General features: G+C 39.3%; 1 protein-coding gene and 1 long non-coding RNA gene across 10 annotated transcripts in view; one reads left to right on the top strand and one right to left on the bottom strand.

The window, feature by feature from the left end:
- The first annotated feature begins 46 nt into the window (after positions 1-46).
- Positions 47-15,898, top strand: part of LOC106628046 (uncharacterized) — a 32,876-nt gene continuing 17,024 nt past the window's right edge. For 4 of the 7 annotated variants that reach the window (XR_015773161.1, XR_001331257.2, XR_015773158.1 and 1 more), the window contains exons 1-4: positions 47-197; positions 7,987-8,043; positions 9,270-9,352; positions 9,580-9,652. This is a non-coding gene — a long non-coding RNA (uncharacterized LOC106628046). Of the gene's footprint in view, positions 198-7,986; positions 8,044-9,269; positions 9,353-9,579; positions 9,653-10,391; positions 10,524-12,403; positions 12,539-15,898 lie in introns of those variants that run through there. The other 3 variants (XR_015773160.1, XR_001331256.2, XR_015773159.1) reach the window with 3 other exon arrangements.
- The window catches only part of ITGA6 (integrin subunit alpha 6), a 42,078-nt gene continuing 33,431 nt past the window's right edge, over positions 7,252-15,898 (bottom strand). For 2 of the 3 annotated variants that reach the window (XM_088059230.1, XM_005519801.3), the window contains 7 exons: positions 15,748-15,850; positions 14,596-14,769; positions 13,502-13,600; positions 13,077-13,187; positions 12,895-12,993; positions 12,449-12,574; positions 7,252-9,321 (listed from right to left, as the gene is read on the bottom strand). In XM_088059230.1, coding sequence (XP_087915356.1) covers positions 9,163-9,321; positions 12,449-12,574; positions 12,895-12,993; positions 13,077-13,187; positions 13,502-13,600; positions 14,596-14,769; positions 15,748-15,850 — 871 coding nt within the window. In that variant the 3' untranslated portion in view covers positions 7,252-9,162. Of the gene's footprint in view, positions 9,322-10,893; positions 11,024-12,448; positions 12,575-12,894; positions 12,994-13,076; positions 13,188-13,501; positions 13,601-14,595; positions 14,770-15,747; positions 15,851-15,898 lie in introns of all 3 variants that reach the window. The other variant, XM_088059229.1, reaches the window with a different exon arrangement.

The raw sequence follows: 15,898 nt of genomic DNA, 5'->3' as shown, positions 1-15,898 counted from the left end.
AGGGGGGCGTGTGTCTCCGCCCGGCCCAGCTCCGCAGCGGCGCGGGGCGGAGGAGAGGGCGGCTCTGAGGGAGCGGGGCGATGGTGTCTTCAGCCGCCCGGCAGCGCCTGAGGCGGACGCTCAGCTGCCCCCGGCGCCTTGAGGGCACGACGGCAAAAGGCGACGCTCGCTTCGTGGCGGAGCCCGGCCACGGACAGGTACGTGGCCTTACGGGTGCTGGTCCCGCCGCCTGCCCGGCGAAGGGGAGCTGTGAGGGGGCCGGAGGAGTTGTTGGTGCGGGGGCCGGGACCGCAGGGACAGTGGCGAGGCCGAGAGATGCCCGTGCACCAGCGGCTCTCGCCTGGCATTGGGGTGCCCGGGGACTCGGCCGTGCGGGCTGAGCGCACCCAGGGCTCCCCCTCGCCCTGGGATGGGGCCGTGCCCGACAGCGGAGACTCGGCTCCCAGCTTGGGTGACCCGCGGACTGGAACGGGAAACTGCAGGAACTTGTGGAAGCGCTGGCGTTGTCCGTAATGCTGGCGGGAGGGCAGAGCCTAACCCGACTGCATCGGCCGGGACTTAAACAGCCATGTGTCTTCTCGCTGTCGCACCTGTGTCTGCCCAGCTGCGGGGTGGGCTGGGGTTTCTTTCAGCTACCAGAAAAAAATATTATCAGTCAATCAAACAAACAAAAAACACAGAGGAAGAATAGGGCTTCTGCCTATACAGATGCACTCCTGATTAGTCAGCAATGAGCACAATATGTATCTGTATTGGTAGAAAAGCACTTGGACCATGTGTCACAGTGAATCACTTTACTGCCTGTTAAAACGCATCTTGTGAGGTACCAAATTCTGTATTGAATGGTTTACTGTCCTGCTCTGGTAGAAATATCTAGAATACTAACCAAAAAAGGGCTATTAAGAGCGATTATAAGCATTTTTGATAAGTTTACTGTGGTATAGATATCTAAGACATTTTTGACACTAGGTTTTCATCTCCATCAGATAGATCTACTGGTACAGATAAATTTTGATACCTGGTAGCTTGAGCTAGGTGCCTCAAAAGACCGACCCCCAGACAGAGAAATTCCTGGGCAATTATTATTACATGTAAACTCTGCACTCAACAGTGTGGATCACTACCCATATTACAGTCTGGGCCCTTCTTGGCCTTCATTGCTTTGTTGTTTTGTTACCAAGTGTTTGCCACGTGGTCATCTTCACATCCTCTTAGGTCTGTTTCTATGGTAGTTTCAGTCAGTTCTGTAGTCCATGTTACAATGTGGTTGCTCCAGCTATTAATTTTTGAGTAATATTTAAATTACAGTTTTGTCTATTCTAACAATAATGTTTAGGCTGTTAGTTCCAGGTTTCACTGTGTATGCCTGTTCTTTTCAACTGTCATCCATCTTTGACTTAAACAATATAGCCTTATAGCTCAGCTTGCTGTAACAATTCTAGTTACTTATGTCAAGCAAGCACTTAGCTACTTTCAAATAATATTAATTTTTCAATAATTCCTTTTTTTTGTCAGCATACCTGCTTTAATAATTTAGTATTTGATACGAGTTTAACCTTGTGCCCTAGCAGACTTTGAAGGCAATTCACTCTATTAGTTACTACATAGGCCATAATTCACACACAGGGACAGAGGCGCATGTACATCTATACCTGTGTACAGAGTTACTATGAAAAGTTCCCCTTGAGTTCAGTGGAATAGATCAAATCCATTTACATTTACGAGTTGCTCCTTGAGGACAGGAGTTTCCAGTATGGCAGAGTTGAGGGTTAATGAGCTCCAGATAGTGTCCCACCTGAAGAGTTGCTGGTCATAGCTTGCTGGGGTGTGGGAGAGTTCAGAGGGCCTCTCTTGGTACTGCTCTTTATTGGGTCAGGAGATGCTTGGCTTTAGTCAAAAATATGTTTCCATCCTAGCCGTAAACCAAGTTTGTAACTACTGGAAATTTTGGGGGAGAAAAGTCCAGTAACAATGGTGCCGTTTCATTTGCACTGCAGCTGGGGGAGGTAACTCCTGAAATCATAGAGCTAGCCTGAGGAGGTGTGGGAGGGAATGCACCATCACAATTCCCCCATGTTTGAAGTCAGTTCATGGTGCTCCACAGAATGACAGTTTGGTCACCTCTTGCTTCTCTGCCTATAAACAAGCTAACGTTATGTTCCAGTTGTAATTTGAGGGAAATTTTTGGTTAGCTAATTATTACGGTTTTGTTAAATGTTAGTAATATGTTTCAGGAAGGCCTCTGCAACAGTGCCATCCACCAAGTTATTCTCCACATAATACTGTTCAATACTGTTCAGTAAGAAGCATTATCACAACTTACCTTTTGCATTTCAGTGGGCAAGGTGCCCTCATGACCTTACCTTATAATAACTGTTAACAGTAGATTGTACCCACAATGAAGAAACATATATAGAGTGGAATGTATTGTAGTTACCGTATTGATTAAAATAAAGAAGTGAAGGTCTCCAGCCTGTGGGGGACTTGCTGATGTGTGAATCAAATTTGGTTCATGCTGGCAATGGTTGCTCCTGTGAGAAGGATAAGCAGTCCTTTGATGACTAACTGGATCACCAGTGGAGATGTGCTGGCATCATTCCCAGTGCCATTCCTGAAAACAGTATCAACAGTGGATTATGCCCTGTATTCATTTGCTTTTTTTATTGTGGATACTTGTATTTGCCCCCTACATTTATGTTTTTATCAACTTTTCAATTGTTGATACCAATTTGGTTTCCCTTAAACAAATCTTGTACTTGTGACTTGTGTATGACTTGATAATGGGGATGGATATCCTATGGCATCCATTAGAGCAGTTGTGATACAGCAATCACATTAATTCGGTCAGTGCTTTGTTGGATTGCCCCCATTTAAGGCTGTCTTATCTCTTTTTAATGTTGCATTGCAGTATGGTAAACATTTGATTCAGTCAGCCTCCAGATGCAGTTCCCTGAGCACTAACAGTAGCAATAGTATGTTAGAATGAAGCAGGATTAGATTGGTTTTTTTCATCTGGTTTCTAATCCAACTGTACCTTAATCTTTATGCTGAAAACTGAATGCCTTGTTCTGCTCTGGCCAGGCAGTGGTGGCTGTTTGGGTGAACAGACAGCTTGTCTGTCTCTGCAACACTTCTGCAAATACAACTTGTTCGCAGGTTTTTCTTATTGCTGCTTGTAAGCCACTCCAAGAACACCAAGGAGTAGCTCACGCTGCTCAAGTTTCTAATAGTTTGGGACTTGTACTTGAGAATTGCTCTGCTCAAAACCATTTTGTGATGGTCTCACAGCTGTGAGCCAGCACTAGTTTAAAGCAGTGCCTACAAGCAGTACATCGAGTCTTTGTAAACTGTTGTGATCTCTTATGATGGCTCTGGATTGGTTTAATCTTTTAGACGTATATTTTACTGTTTTGTTGTTTTGTGTTTCAGCTTTACAGACATGCTTTAAAAACTGGCCTTCTGCCTAACGTTATCTTTGGACAGCAGTCCCCAGCCAGAAGATGGCAAAGGCTGAAAGAGGTTACATAAATCATTGTACACTGTAAGCTAGAGACCATATACAGCCATGTAAACAGTGAGCAGTTTTCTCAGGAAAAGTTGTGCAAGATGAGCACTCACAGAAGTAACTGTGGATAATTCTTTAAATGCTGTGTTCAGAGAAGAATCTCTCTGCCTAATTTACCTAATAGTGTTTTCCTTGTCTTGTTTAAACGATTGATCAGACCCTGATCCATGTCAACTTGTTCTGTTAGAATACTGGAGAAAATTTTGAATGTTCTTTCTCCCCTAAAACCAGTTGCTCTCATTGATGACTTTCTAGGGGCTTGCTCTGATGTGATCTAGTGTGACACTGGCCAGAGCTCTAATGTACTTGTTTCTGTAAATTCTTATGCAAACCGAAGAGGAGAAATGTATTATTTTTGTTAGTCTGCATTTTTTGTACTCGTATTCATGCTGGTGGTGTTGAAATTCTAATACATCTGGATCAATAATTTAAATGGGACAGAACAATTCAGACTTCAAAAGAACTGAAAACAATGTTTAGTTGAACTTCAATTTAATTTATTTTTTTAATATTGCAGGGCACTGCATAGAAAGACTTTTCACATCTGATAAGGCGACATTGGAAGTTCACCTTCAGTTCTTGGGTGCTGCATGTACTAGAGTTTTTTTCCTTTTCTTCAAGGTCCTCCAAAGTAGGTGCAGCTCAGATTAAGAAAAAAAGCTTAAGCTGCCAGATACGAATATCATTAGAATATTTCTTTTCTTTCAGTGATTTATATGTTTGGCTGCAATGCCTGCACAGTCATCTGGCCCATTTAGCCATGTCTCTTTTCAGCCTGTGTACTTAACCTGCACAAATTGTTTGTTGTTCTTAGGTTTGTCTTCATTCTTAGGTTTTTATGGGTAAGTTGAGCTTTTACAATGGTGGACAAATTCTTAGGGATTCATTGGGTTTTTTGTGCCTTTGGTCTCTTTTTTGTAGAGGTAGAAATAAAAATATATACAAATGTGGTCAAAAATACAGAGAGATTTCTACAGGAGTTATCAAACTAAGCAGATTTAAGAATAGATGGGTTTATTTTTACCAAGTGTATAATTAAACTGTGGAGTTTGTGAATTTTATGCCACGTGCAGCTTTGTGATTCAAGATCAGGAGGCAGCTGGAGAAACGTTATGATTATCATGGATGCTCTTAGTCACACAGTTTAGTTTTAGGTAATCCTGTCAGGAGCTATGACCTTTACAGGTCCCTTCCAATTTGAGATACTATTAGGATTCTATGTCTGTCTTTTGGATACAGGAAAAATATACTACACAGCCACTGAAGTTAAGCATTAGCATTTTTGGGGAACAGGAACAGCAAAGTATTTTGAGGACATTGTGGACAACTCTCAGCAGCTGTCAGATGCTGGTCTGGGTGGATCTGTGGTCAGGTCCAGAATAGCCGTTTCCATGTTGTTCCTCCTTGCTAAGCTGGAATCAGATGCCTTTTAAATAGCCTGGCAGTGATGCACTTCTTGGCTCTGTGCTGGGGTACTGTTGGACCCTTCCACTTCAAGAAATTAAGCAGCATCCTGCAAACGTTTATTTTCATCAGCTTACCAGATGCATTATTTCATATGTTCCTAGCAAAAGTATTTGACTTTGCTGTCCCTTCCTTCCCTATCCCTCTGAGACACTGGGATTGAGGGATAAAATACATAGTTAGCACTGTGTATCAGTGATGAGGGGGATTTATCTTGGAGCAGCAAGGATACCTGCTCTTGCAAAAATCTGTTCTCTTGTGTTTCTTTGATATTTGAGGCAGGTATGGCCCTGAAAAGGTGCTGCTTTTTGCAGGGCTAGAAAAGGAAGAAAGGGGCTTTCTTGCAATATCAAAAATGCAAACTGTGGGTCCCCAACCCCTTCATAGTGATAATGTCACACCTTTGCTGGGGTTTAAAGCCCGTTATAGGAATGGGGATATCTCTTTTGGGATAAATCTCACAAGGCTAGGACTTAGCAAGGTTTATGAGCCTGTAAAAGGTGTATTGTATGGGTTATGACTCTGGGGCCTGGAAAGACAGACATTGAAAGATGTCTGAAGACTGCAATAAAAAACTGAAGCAAGTTGTTACAGTCCCTACAAGGAAATGTGCTGCTCCCACTCGTGTGCCACACAGTCGTGCTGTCTGGCAAAGCAGCTGAAGCACGTCCAAGCATGTCCACACGCCTCTGCTGGCTCACAGTACCGGCTGCAGTTGCCTGGTTGTTTTGTCACAGCTTAATCTCCTGGTCTCTGCAAACCAACTGCTGACACCCTTGCTACTCTGTGCTAGAAGTTACTGCAGCTATTGAACATGAGCAGCTCTCTGGTTCTGTGCAGTCTGTGGAGTTACAATACTGCAGCCATCAAGATCAGCATTGCAACAAGGGCGCTTTATGGGGATTGGTGGTTCACACCCCTTTCAGAAGTTTCCTTTTACCTCATGTGCTAATTCCTGGTTTGTGTCCAAGTGAGCACCCTGTTGCTTCTCTTTTTCCACATATAACTATTATGGACAGGTGGCTACTGAAACTGAGCTGTGGTGGACCCTTAAACTGAAAGGTATATTCCCTCATCATGTCTGCTGTACTGCAACAGTTAAACATATGGGAAAGTGTTGCGGTTTGCCAACATTCTATTTCTGTACCTTGGACTATATAGTGTGTGTATTTTTATATAGATATAAAACACTCACACTATATAACAAACATTAAATTTTATATATCACATATATGCATACATTCTGTACACATACACTATTATAGTGTTGTACCACTGTATATATACATTGTATATAGTACACCTGGTACTATAATATATATGGTGTATATATAAGCATACATATAAAGCCAAATACAAGATTTGTGCTAAATTTACTATGATCAGCTACTTAACTGTTCTGCCAATTGATATTTTGTCTTGTAGACAAATGTTCGTGGCCGTCATGCAAAGGAGAGTAATTGTTTAATCAGAGCAGGTTGAGTTCTTATCTTGGAGATGGGTCTAGCGACATTTTCTGGTTCTAGTTCTGGAAGCTTCTTGGCATCAACAACAAAGAGTGGCCTAGCATATGTCCAGCTAATCTTTATCTTCAGGCTTTGTTGCATTTCAGGCCTTTCAGCAACAATGAGCAAAGCATCCAGTGAGGGCTGACATCTTAGAGGTGGAGCCAGATTTTGGCCATTGAATTTGGTGGGATTTTTTTCCCTGCATAATTTTGGCTTTTCCATAGGGCTTTTTTTGTGAATTTGAAACTACATTGCAATTGTGCTATTTGACTGTCAATATCATATTTCCACTGCTAAATACAAATAGGTATGCCAAGTCCTTGACCAATTTTGGGGGATGTATCCATCTCTACTAAACTTAAATACTCGTCTGGCACTATTCAAGAAAATTTTTAGGAGGCTGCTTGCATTGAAGTTCCCCCAGGCAGCAGAAGTGCAATGGAGCGAGGAGACGGGAGCCGTGTTCCTGTGGGACCTGGACCCTGGTGCTGACTCTGACCGGTGCTGGCAACAGCAGCAAGCAGCAGAGAGCCTGTGAGCATGAGACTGTGCCTTATCTCCTGCTCCTTAGTTGCCCTTTGCATGGAGCAGGGCAGTGAGAGCAATGCCGAAGGAGAACTTGTTAAAGCCTGCCACTTCCAGGCTATCCTTCTAGGGAACTTAGCTGTGGCCACCTCAGTTAAGAATGTCAAAATCACTATTACCAAGACCATCTTTAATTAAAAAAAAATTTATTTCACACTTCTATACAAATATCCACAGGTAATTTATAATCATGGAATGATGCAGCATTCTTAGCTGGTTTAACAAAAGTTTGAGATAAAACTATACCAGTGACATGACTTATTTTTCAAGAACTTTAAAACTTTAAAAGAGATTCATGTTCTTAGGTGAGGGTCACAATCTGGTTTTATATTCAGGGGTATTTCTCAAGCTTCTTAGCCCCGGATTAGCCTGGCTTCTGATGCTGCTGAGCCTTTAAGCAAATAAGCTAGGATTCTAGAAGCTCAAAAATTGGGGAACATCTGAATTAATATGTGAGCATTCATAATGTCAGGGTGATAACATACTGAGATTATCTAGTTTAATAGACTTATCTTTCTTAACACTAAAGTTAACTTTTTAGGAGACCACACCTTCCAAGAAGGTACATTCAGAGTTAGCAGTAAAGATACTTGACAACTGCCCTCCTAGCAGGTTTTTACCCTATGAGGGGAAAAAGTACCAAGAGGTTTTTGCATAGTTCATATTACAAGCAATTCACATGCATACCTTTTGAGCAGGATTTTGTTTCACAAGGAATACACAACTGTGAGCTAAATCTTTGTTCTTAAATAGTACCAAGGCTTTAGAATATGGGTAAAAAAGTAAACTCTTTTAATCATTTTCTCAGTTATGTTACAATAACCAGATTACTAATACCAATGTTCTACTTTTATCAACATTCAGGTATTCAAGATGATTCAGTAGTCTCAACGAGGATCAGCTCAGATCCCAACAGTTAAGGTAAGTAAGGCACCTACAGCCTCCTTCAAGTGCTACACAACAGTTGCAGTAGTCAATGCCTTTTGCCAACCAGGAAGTCCTTATGAAGCCGGAATGAGGTTTCCAAAGGACTTTTCAGTTTCCTGCAATGAGTATAAAATGATATCTAAAACATTACTTCAACTTGATGTCCAAATTGTTAAACAGTCCACAGTAATACATAAATCATGTTACAGGACCTGATGTTACAAGCATCAGGAAAAGAAAGCACCCATACACATCATTTCCATAAATATTTACATTTTAGATAGCATTGTCACCTTCAGTGATTTATTAAAATGCAGTGAAAGCCTCAGGCCTCATAATTTGAAGTTCAAAACCAGAAACACAAAAACCAGAACAGTGGATTTAAAAATTCAGTAGTCTTTGGCCTACCAGTTAGTCAAAGACAATGATTTATAATAAAAATAAATACAAAAATGACTAAAATATTTATATACAGAAAGTACATCTAATATTCAAGCCTCTCTTAAAAAAAAACCTGTGTATATTTGTTGTGAGCAAGAATCCCACAATCTGATCTTAAAATAAGAAGAGCCCAAAATCAAGCAACATGACCTGTTGCACATGTAATTTAAGATGATGCTTTTTGTTAAGCCCTAACTACTGCAGCAGGCAAAGGTTATGACTAAAGCAGACTTGCAGGTCTTCAGTTATACTTGAACAAAGTATGATAAGGCCACTGTGTGTTTATAAAGCACTGTGCATTGAGGGAACAATGGAGAACTTGTCTTGACCTTAATCATGTATTCCTTAAATAACTAGGAATAAAGTCAAGATCACAGGAGGATCAAAAGGTCTGCTGTAGTGGTTTTGCTTATTTTGCAGAAAAGACCCCAAATCAGCACAGTATTTTCTAAAGTGTGTGTTAGATTTAAGGGGGATGAAGAAGCAATTAAATAAGGCAAATAAATTCTGTTGAAGCCATTTTAACTGTGCAAATAAAAGCCTCAATAGAAGTAGTAATATCTACAATCAAATGGTGAATGTCCATAGTGTTCACAGGTCTAACTCCATCAGTATTCCATGAACGAGAACCTCAACCTCTGTCTGAACTTTGTGGATAAGCAACATTTTTGCCTAAGAATAACTTTCATTTTCATTCCATTTGGTGTACCACTGTTTTGTCTCAAGGTCTTGGCTTTTCCCATCTTTGATCTGTCGCTCCTCTTTTCGAATTCTTACAGCGTGATATCGGGGGACACTGTCTTCGTACCTGGAACGCCGGAAGAACCCGCACTGCGCAGACAAGGAAAAGAACAGTTTAGGTGTAAGTTGCTGCCGAAGTATTACAACAGTAGAGGCAGTAAATTCTTCCTTCACACAAATATGCAGGTCAGTAAATTGAAAACGGAAGTTTGTAGACCAAAAATGTAGCATATTTTAGCTGTAAAAATGTGAGCCAAGAGGTCTGCATTAGCTGTTCAGCAGCAGTTAAAGACAAAGGGAATGCTCTGACTATCCATAGTAATCAAATACCTTAAAAATTCCCTCCAGTACAAAGCTGTTCATTCATCTAATAAGGACGCTTACTGCTACACATGGGAAAGCTGCTTCTCCTGAATCAAAGGTAGGTATATACTTCAGTGTCTTCCTGTATGGTGACATTATTTACCCTTAAGAACCTACATAGAGATTTCCAGAACATTCAAGAAAAGTTACCCTAAGGGCCTTAGTTTTCAAAGAACCATTTCCACTTCAGTCACCTGAACTAACTACAATATGCTGTATTAGAAACATGAGTCTTGCTTAGTTTGCCATGGGAAGTCGCCCTGGATGAAATCTATAACAGTTTATTTGTGCTGTGCAATTTTTTATTCAAAGCCACTGTGAAAACTGATTTTTAATATCGATGAATGGATTAAAATTAATTTCCAAAATAAAAGGGAGCTATGGCCACAATATTACAAAGATAATGATTGGTACAGACTCAGCTTTACATCCTCATGGATCACTGATCATCCTTAGGGATCAAGAGTTCAGGTTAAGAAGCACTGTGCCATCCAGCTGTCATTAGATACTGGTGGGGGTAAGAACATGTTAAAGAGGGCAAGGTTTTGTTCATAGTATTTGGGGTGCTGGTTATTTTAATATTAGAACTTAGAACAGAATTAAAAAAAAATTACAGTGAGCAAAGACCAAATCTTTAGCCATCTTATAGGTTCATTAAATACTGTTTAGAAATAATTCATAAAGAATTCCTCCCCACCCCCTCATCCCAAGCACATTTATGGATACAATGTACATGCATGTGATATCTTAACTTGAATAAAAGTTGCTGGAATCATAAACCATCATGCATCTTGTAGCTTCAGCAAAGTGTGTTCCTAGAGAAGTACACCTTACAACTCAAGTAAAACAGATGTTTCCACAGCAGTAATTCTCATAATGAAAATCCTTCTTGGATGTAAGCAACATGTACCTTTGAGCATGCACTAAAGGTTAGTAAAGCAAATTTATGTATTTGTAGTCTTATCTTTACATCTTAACTCTACAGTGTTGATTCCCATCTTGCAAGCTTAAAGACTTATTTGTAATGTTAAAGCATAAATTTAAAAAAATACTAAAGCCCATTGCCATAGATCACCATGTTTTTAAAAAAAAAAAATAAATAAGCATTTTAGACCAGGGTAAACCTCTGTGTGTTCACATGCACCAAAAGCTGAAAATCTATCAACAGAAGGAGCAAGCAAGTATGGATAGCTTGAAATCCAAAAGTTAATGGATGCAGAATGCAGAAAAAGCTTCACAGTTAGCCACTGCAACCATAGCATGTGCCACAGCTAGAAATTAAAAAATATCATCAGTTACCAATTACAGAAGTAGATCAGTACTATGCATCAGAAGTAAGCCTCTCTTTATCAGACGGCTGAGCATGGATCTCAGCCTTGTGATATGTGGCATCGTAATGATCTTTCTTATTTCTCTTGAAGAAACCACACTACAAGGAAGCAAGGTATTTAGTCAGTTCTTGTGGACTGGAAGAAGTCAAACCTCTTAAAAGTGACTTAACTCTGTCAACCGTTTTCCCACTATCCCTTTGCAAGCCAAAAATAAAAAAGTCATCACAAGAACTCAGCTGTTTCTAGATCTTAGAACTTCTTGTAAGAACACAATAAAATAACCTGAGTTATTAAGAGAGTAACCCGAGAATATTATTTTAGAAGCATTTTGATAAACTTATAGAGAATCTGTTTGGGTTGTTTTTTTAAGAAAAGCTACAATATAACCTGTCCATAGCAAGGGAAGGTGGCTGTGAAGAGCAGAAAGAAGTCTACACAGAAATGTGTTTGTGGACTCGTGCACGGGACAGACAAAACCACAGCGTGTACAAAAACCCCTTCAATACAAGCTTTTGTCTTAAACCAATGATGTATCTATCTTTCCAGTAGGATGTTTGTCCTTCATAGAACAGCACAGTCTGTGTCATCAGAAACAGCATTTTACACTGTGTGTGCATGTGAAAAATGTTTGTATTTTCATGCACAGTAAATAACTAGAAGTTAGAATGTAACAGCCCACCCAGTATTCATTCATCAGGAATATTTGCAGGAGCAGCTGGGCATTTTTTAGAAAATAAGGAAATCAGAACTATCCTATGGGGAGTAACCTGCAGCAAATAGCTCCTCAAAGCTAACTGCTGTAGTTTCACTGGGAAAAAAGTGACAGGATATTCTTCACCTTCTCTTCTCTAATAATCTTATGCTATCCCATAAGAGCAAATGCTAACTGCCTATGCCTGTAAAAACTAAGAATAAAAGGACTGCTCTGTTATTCTTGGGACAACAAATAATTGGCATTTTTACAAAGGTCATTACTAAATAGGTACTTCATTTTTTCTTTTGCAAACAGTTAACCATTCGTTATACCTCTTTATTTATTCCTTTAAGGTTTCTAAGATAAAAAAGCAATAATAAGATGTATAATTAGATGGCTATGTATTAATAATGTGCTTTTGGTTATTTCCATCTACTGTCAGTTTAATGGTATTTCTGATGTTAATGAGAATAGAGCCCTACTAAAACATTTGCAAATAGCTCACATGAAGTTAGTTTTACACCTAACTGCAAAGGCTCCCAGTAGCTGTACCCATCTGTATCAAACTATGGCCTCCCAACATTTGTCTCAAGTTTCATCTCAAAATACTTCCTTTTGAGGATGTGAAAAGAGAAAAAATTATGTAACAAGTCTACCTGTACAACCATTTTCATTCCAAGTGTTGCAAAACTGAGAAACTGATAATGTATGATTTGTGCAGTTTTGCCCTATTTTGAGTCCCAAATACTTCATCATTGACTTAATTAGTTTGCTATCTTGTCAGTTTCAGACCAGAAAATAAAAAATAACCAGATGAATAAACACCCACCTTCCATAGTACGAATACCAACAGTGCAAGCATGAGTATTCCAGCAAGGATAGCCACCGCGATGATCCACCACGGAACTCCTGTATAAAGGGCTACTGGTTTTGCAGGAAACACAGTAACACGCACCTACGGGATGGCAAATGTGCAGGTGGAAGGAGTATTTTAGAACGTACATGTTTAATCAGAAAGCTGCAATTTATATAGTCTTATATAATCTATATAGCTCTCCTCTACCAAGATGTCTTCTACAAAATGCTTTTGAAGAAAAAGTTCCCACTGGTATCATTTGAATATGGCAATGAATTTTTTTAACCCCATTAAAAGGTAAAAAAAATTATCAATAACTCAAAACTTTTAGCAAGTTTTGTTTTAAATTTCTGGTCTTTGGAGATAAGCTAGAACAATCACAACCATAACATGTGGTTAGTATTAAACACTGAACCTACCTGAGCAACTTCATTTGTGAGTTTAACATTCTTGGCTGCAGCAGGAACACTGATAGAAGCCCTAACAAGAATGTCAAGGTAATTCATTTTTGAGTATTCCTGTTCCAAAATAAAACATGAATATTAGACACAGAACAGGAAAGAACTCTGACCTTATAAAAAGGGCAGGTGAGAGGACTTACCTCTAAGAAGGTACTGTTCCACAGCCTGGAACGCAGCACAATAGATGCCTTGCTGTCTAAACCCTTCAGGGGACACTTTATGTCCACACAGCGTGCATTCGCATTGCAGCTCTGCAATTACACAGATCTAGATGTAAATAAGATCACATCTTCATAGATTGTTTAAAACTCATCCCAAGATTAAAAATTGGATTATATGCATCATACCTACATGCAAGAACCACTATCTGTTCATACTGAGAGCAATGGGAAAATACAGTGAAGATGTTATTACTTGCTTATTTTAATGTAAGTAACTATGAAGATGTTCTTCCCGAGTTCTTTCTCAAAGTAGATAATATAAATGTTCAAATTTTAAAAGCATCAATATTTGGATGTAAGATAAAAAGAAGACAAGGAGAACATAACTGGTGCAATATCCTTACCAAGGTCTTGTATTTTCTTTCTGAGAATAAAGAAAATGCCTGGCTGTCTGTAATCTGCTTCTCTGCAACTTCACGCTTCCTTCTTGAGTTATGGGATTCCTAAAAGGAAAAAAAAAGTAAAAAACTAAAAAGCAGATTATAGTAAGAATCTTAATTCATACAAGCAGAGAAAGTAGAGCTCAGTGTTTTCTTCTTCCAAATCAGCACATGACTGACAGCATTGTATATCCCTACTTACCTACATTTACTGCTAAGAATAAAATTTGAGATTACCTAAAGAAAGGCCAACAGACTATTTTCTTTAATAGGGCAAGGGGAAGTTTAGATTTTTAAAACTTTCAATGCTATTTCCATTTTTATTTCTGGATAAAGGGTATTAATGGTACTCTGCTAAAAGAATAAGAATGTGCTAAGGTCAGTAGATGCAGATTTTTTTAACTGTATACTAATAACACTCATTGCAAATTATATTAACTAATATAATGATCGGACAAAAACAACTTTATGTGCATGCAGTTTTAATGGTGGAAAATAAAAATTCCTCCCATAGGATCTTAGGATTATATGAAGAATTAAAAAATGAGGCTCAAGTTTTAGGAAGAAGATTTTGCTAGATAAGTACAATTCAGGACTATGAAAATTGTTCTTTATTTATATTTGTTGTAAATAAATAAATTTAAGTTCAAGCCCCTTCAAAAAAAAGTACATGGAATGCCCCCAGGATGGGAAGATATTTAGTTATTTATTGTTTTTTTAGTAAGAACTCAGATGTTTTTATTACTGAGCAGTTTCCAAGAATAGTGATGAAATTTGTTAGGACAGTCAGCAGTTTCATCCTGTACAAGAGCCTATGACAGCCGTGCCCATTGCAAAAACAGTCATCATGACCTAGCATCTATCCTTCAGCATATCAGCCTCATTAGCTGTTAAAAGTCTCCTGAAAGGCTTATTCACTGATACACTGGTCATGTATTGTGCTAGTGAGCTGCTGGAGATAAAAAGTAACTCCTTCTAGAGGCAAGCTCTCATGCCTTATATTCTGTGGGGTGCTTTCATGTTGTACCAATTCATGAACAGAAGACAGGGTAACATACCGTAACATGCAAACTGTTGATTTCATTTTCGGGTTGACAGGAGACTTTTTCCAAGCCTTTGGAGTCTATTTTCATCAAATAAAGCAGCCATTTGCCATTACTAATTTCTTTTGGCCACTGGATGTCCAGGGAAGCAGTGCCAAATGTTTTCAGTGGTCTGCCCAAATTAGTTACCTGTTAAAACAAACATTCTTTAAACTGTAAAATAATTTTCAGAGGGCTTTTCTTCCTGAAAACATTATTGACTTGGACAAGCTTTAAGCATGCAACTAACAGAAAATTTAGATCAGATGAAAGACAGTCAAAATAGTACTAAGACAAAGTGTATACTAAAACTACATACTTGGAGAGCAAATAAATGCATAGGATTAGAATTCCCTAATATGAACTTCTAGTTGTTGATTTTTAGAAATTAATCTTCATGTGAAACAACTCCAATTAAGAATTAACAAATCAGTCAGTTGTGTAACTGAGGCAAACTGCAAGTTTCTGAGGAGCTCTGACACAGAGAGAGAGAACAACCTCTTTCTCTTGTAAATCTGGAAGTTTTTTCCCAACCTCTTTTTTTACTTTCTTAGTGTTACTGATCATGCTAGCAGGTTTTAAATCAGGTGTTTTAACTGATACTGTTATAATACATGGACTGGGTACAGAAAGAAGTAAAGGACTGACAGAGATGGACTTAAATTTCTTAGTCTCCTCCTTGCTGTATTAGGCACAAGACCAAGAAAGTGAAATAGACTCACATTCAGAGGGGCTCTCGCAGCACCTCCTTGCACTGGCTCTGTTCTCAGCCCATTCTTGCTGCCTGTGTGCACCAGCCAATGCCTGGGCAAGTCCCAGGCAGGTTCTGCTGTAACTTTGTTCCCTCCCTGCTGGGGCTTTTATGCCCTACAACTAAATGTGCATGAACTGCTCCGAAAAAAGTGTGCAGGCAGCCTCAGGCCACTTCCTCAGATTATGATCATAAAACATCAAGGCCTAAAGAAGCTCTAGTCCATAGTCAACTGCATGTTCTGATCATGAAGTCATGATTTTGGGACAAAGAAAGCCAATTTCTTTATAGCAACTTTTCTAAGTATTCATACACATGAAGCAAGAAGCTGTGTGCTTGATGAAAAGCAGCTGTTGGCATTAACCTAAATTACTCACTCTGAATTCATACTCTATGAGATTTCCAATATCATCTTCAGATTTCATAGCACTCTCACCAATGATGTTACCTCCAAAATATACCTGAGAAGGCTTAGCAACTCTGTTCAGGTGGGGGTGGGAAAGGAGAATAATCAGATTTTAATGAGTC

The sequence above is a fragment of the Pseudopodoces humilis genome, chromosome 8, assembly GCF_049639895.1.
Source record: "Pseudopodoces humilis isolate 2021_Gansu_Grassland_sample_001 chromosome 8, ASM4963989v1, whole genome shotgun sequence".
Classification (NCBI taxonomy): domain Eukaryota; kingdom Metazoa; phylum Chordata; class Aves; order Passeriformes; family Paridae; genus Pseudopodoces; species Pseudopodoces humilis.
The sequence above is the reverse complement of the archived record's forward strand: the minus strand, read 5'-3'. Positions and strand labels throughout refer to the sequence as shown.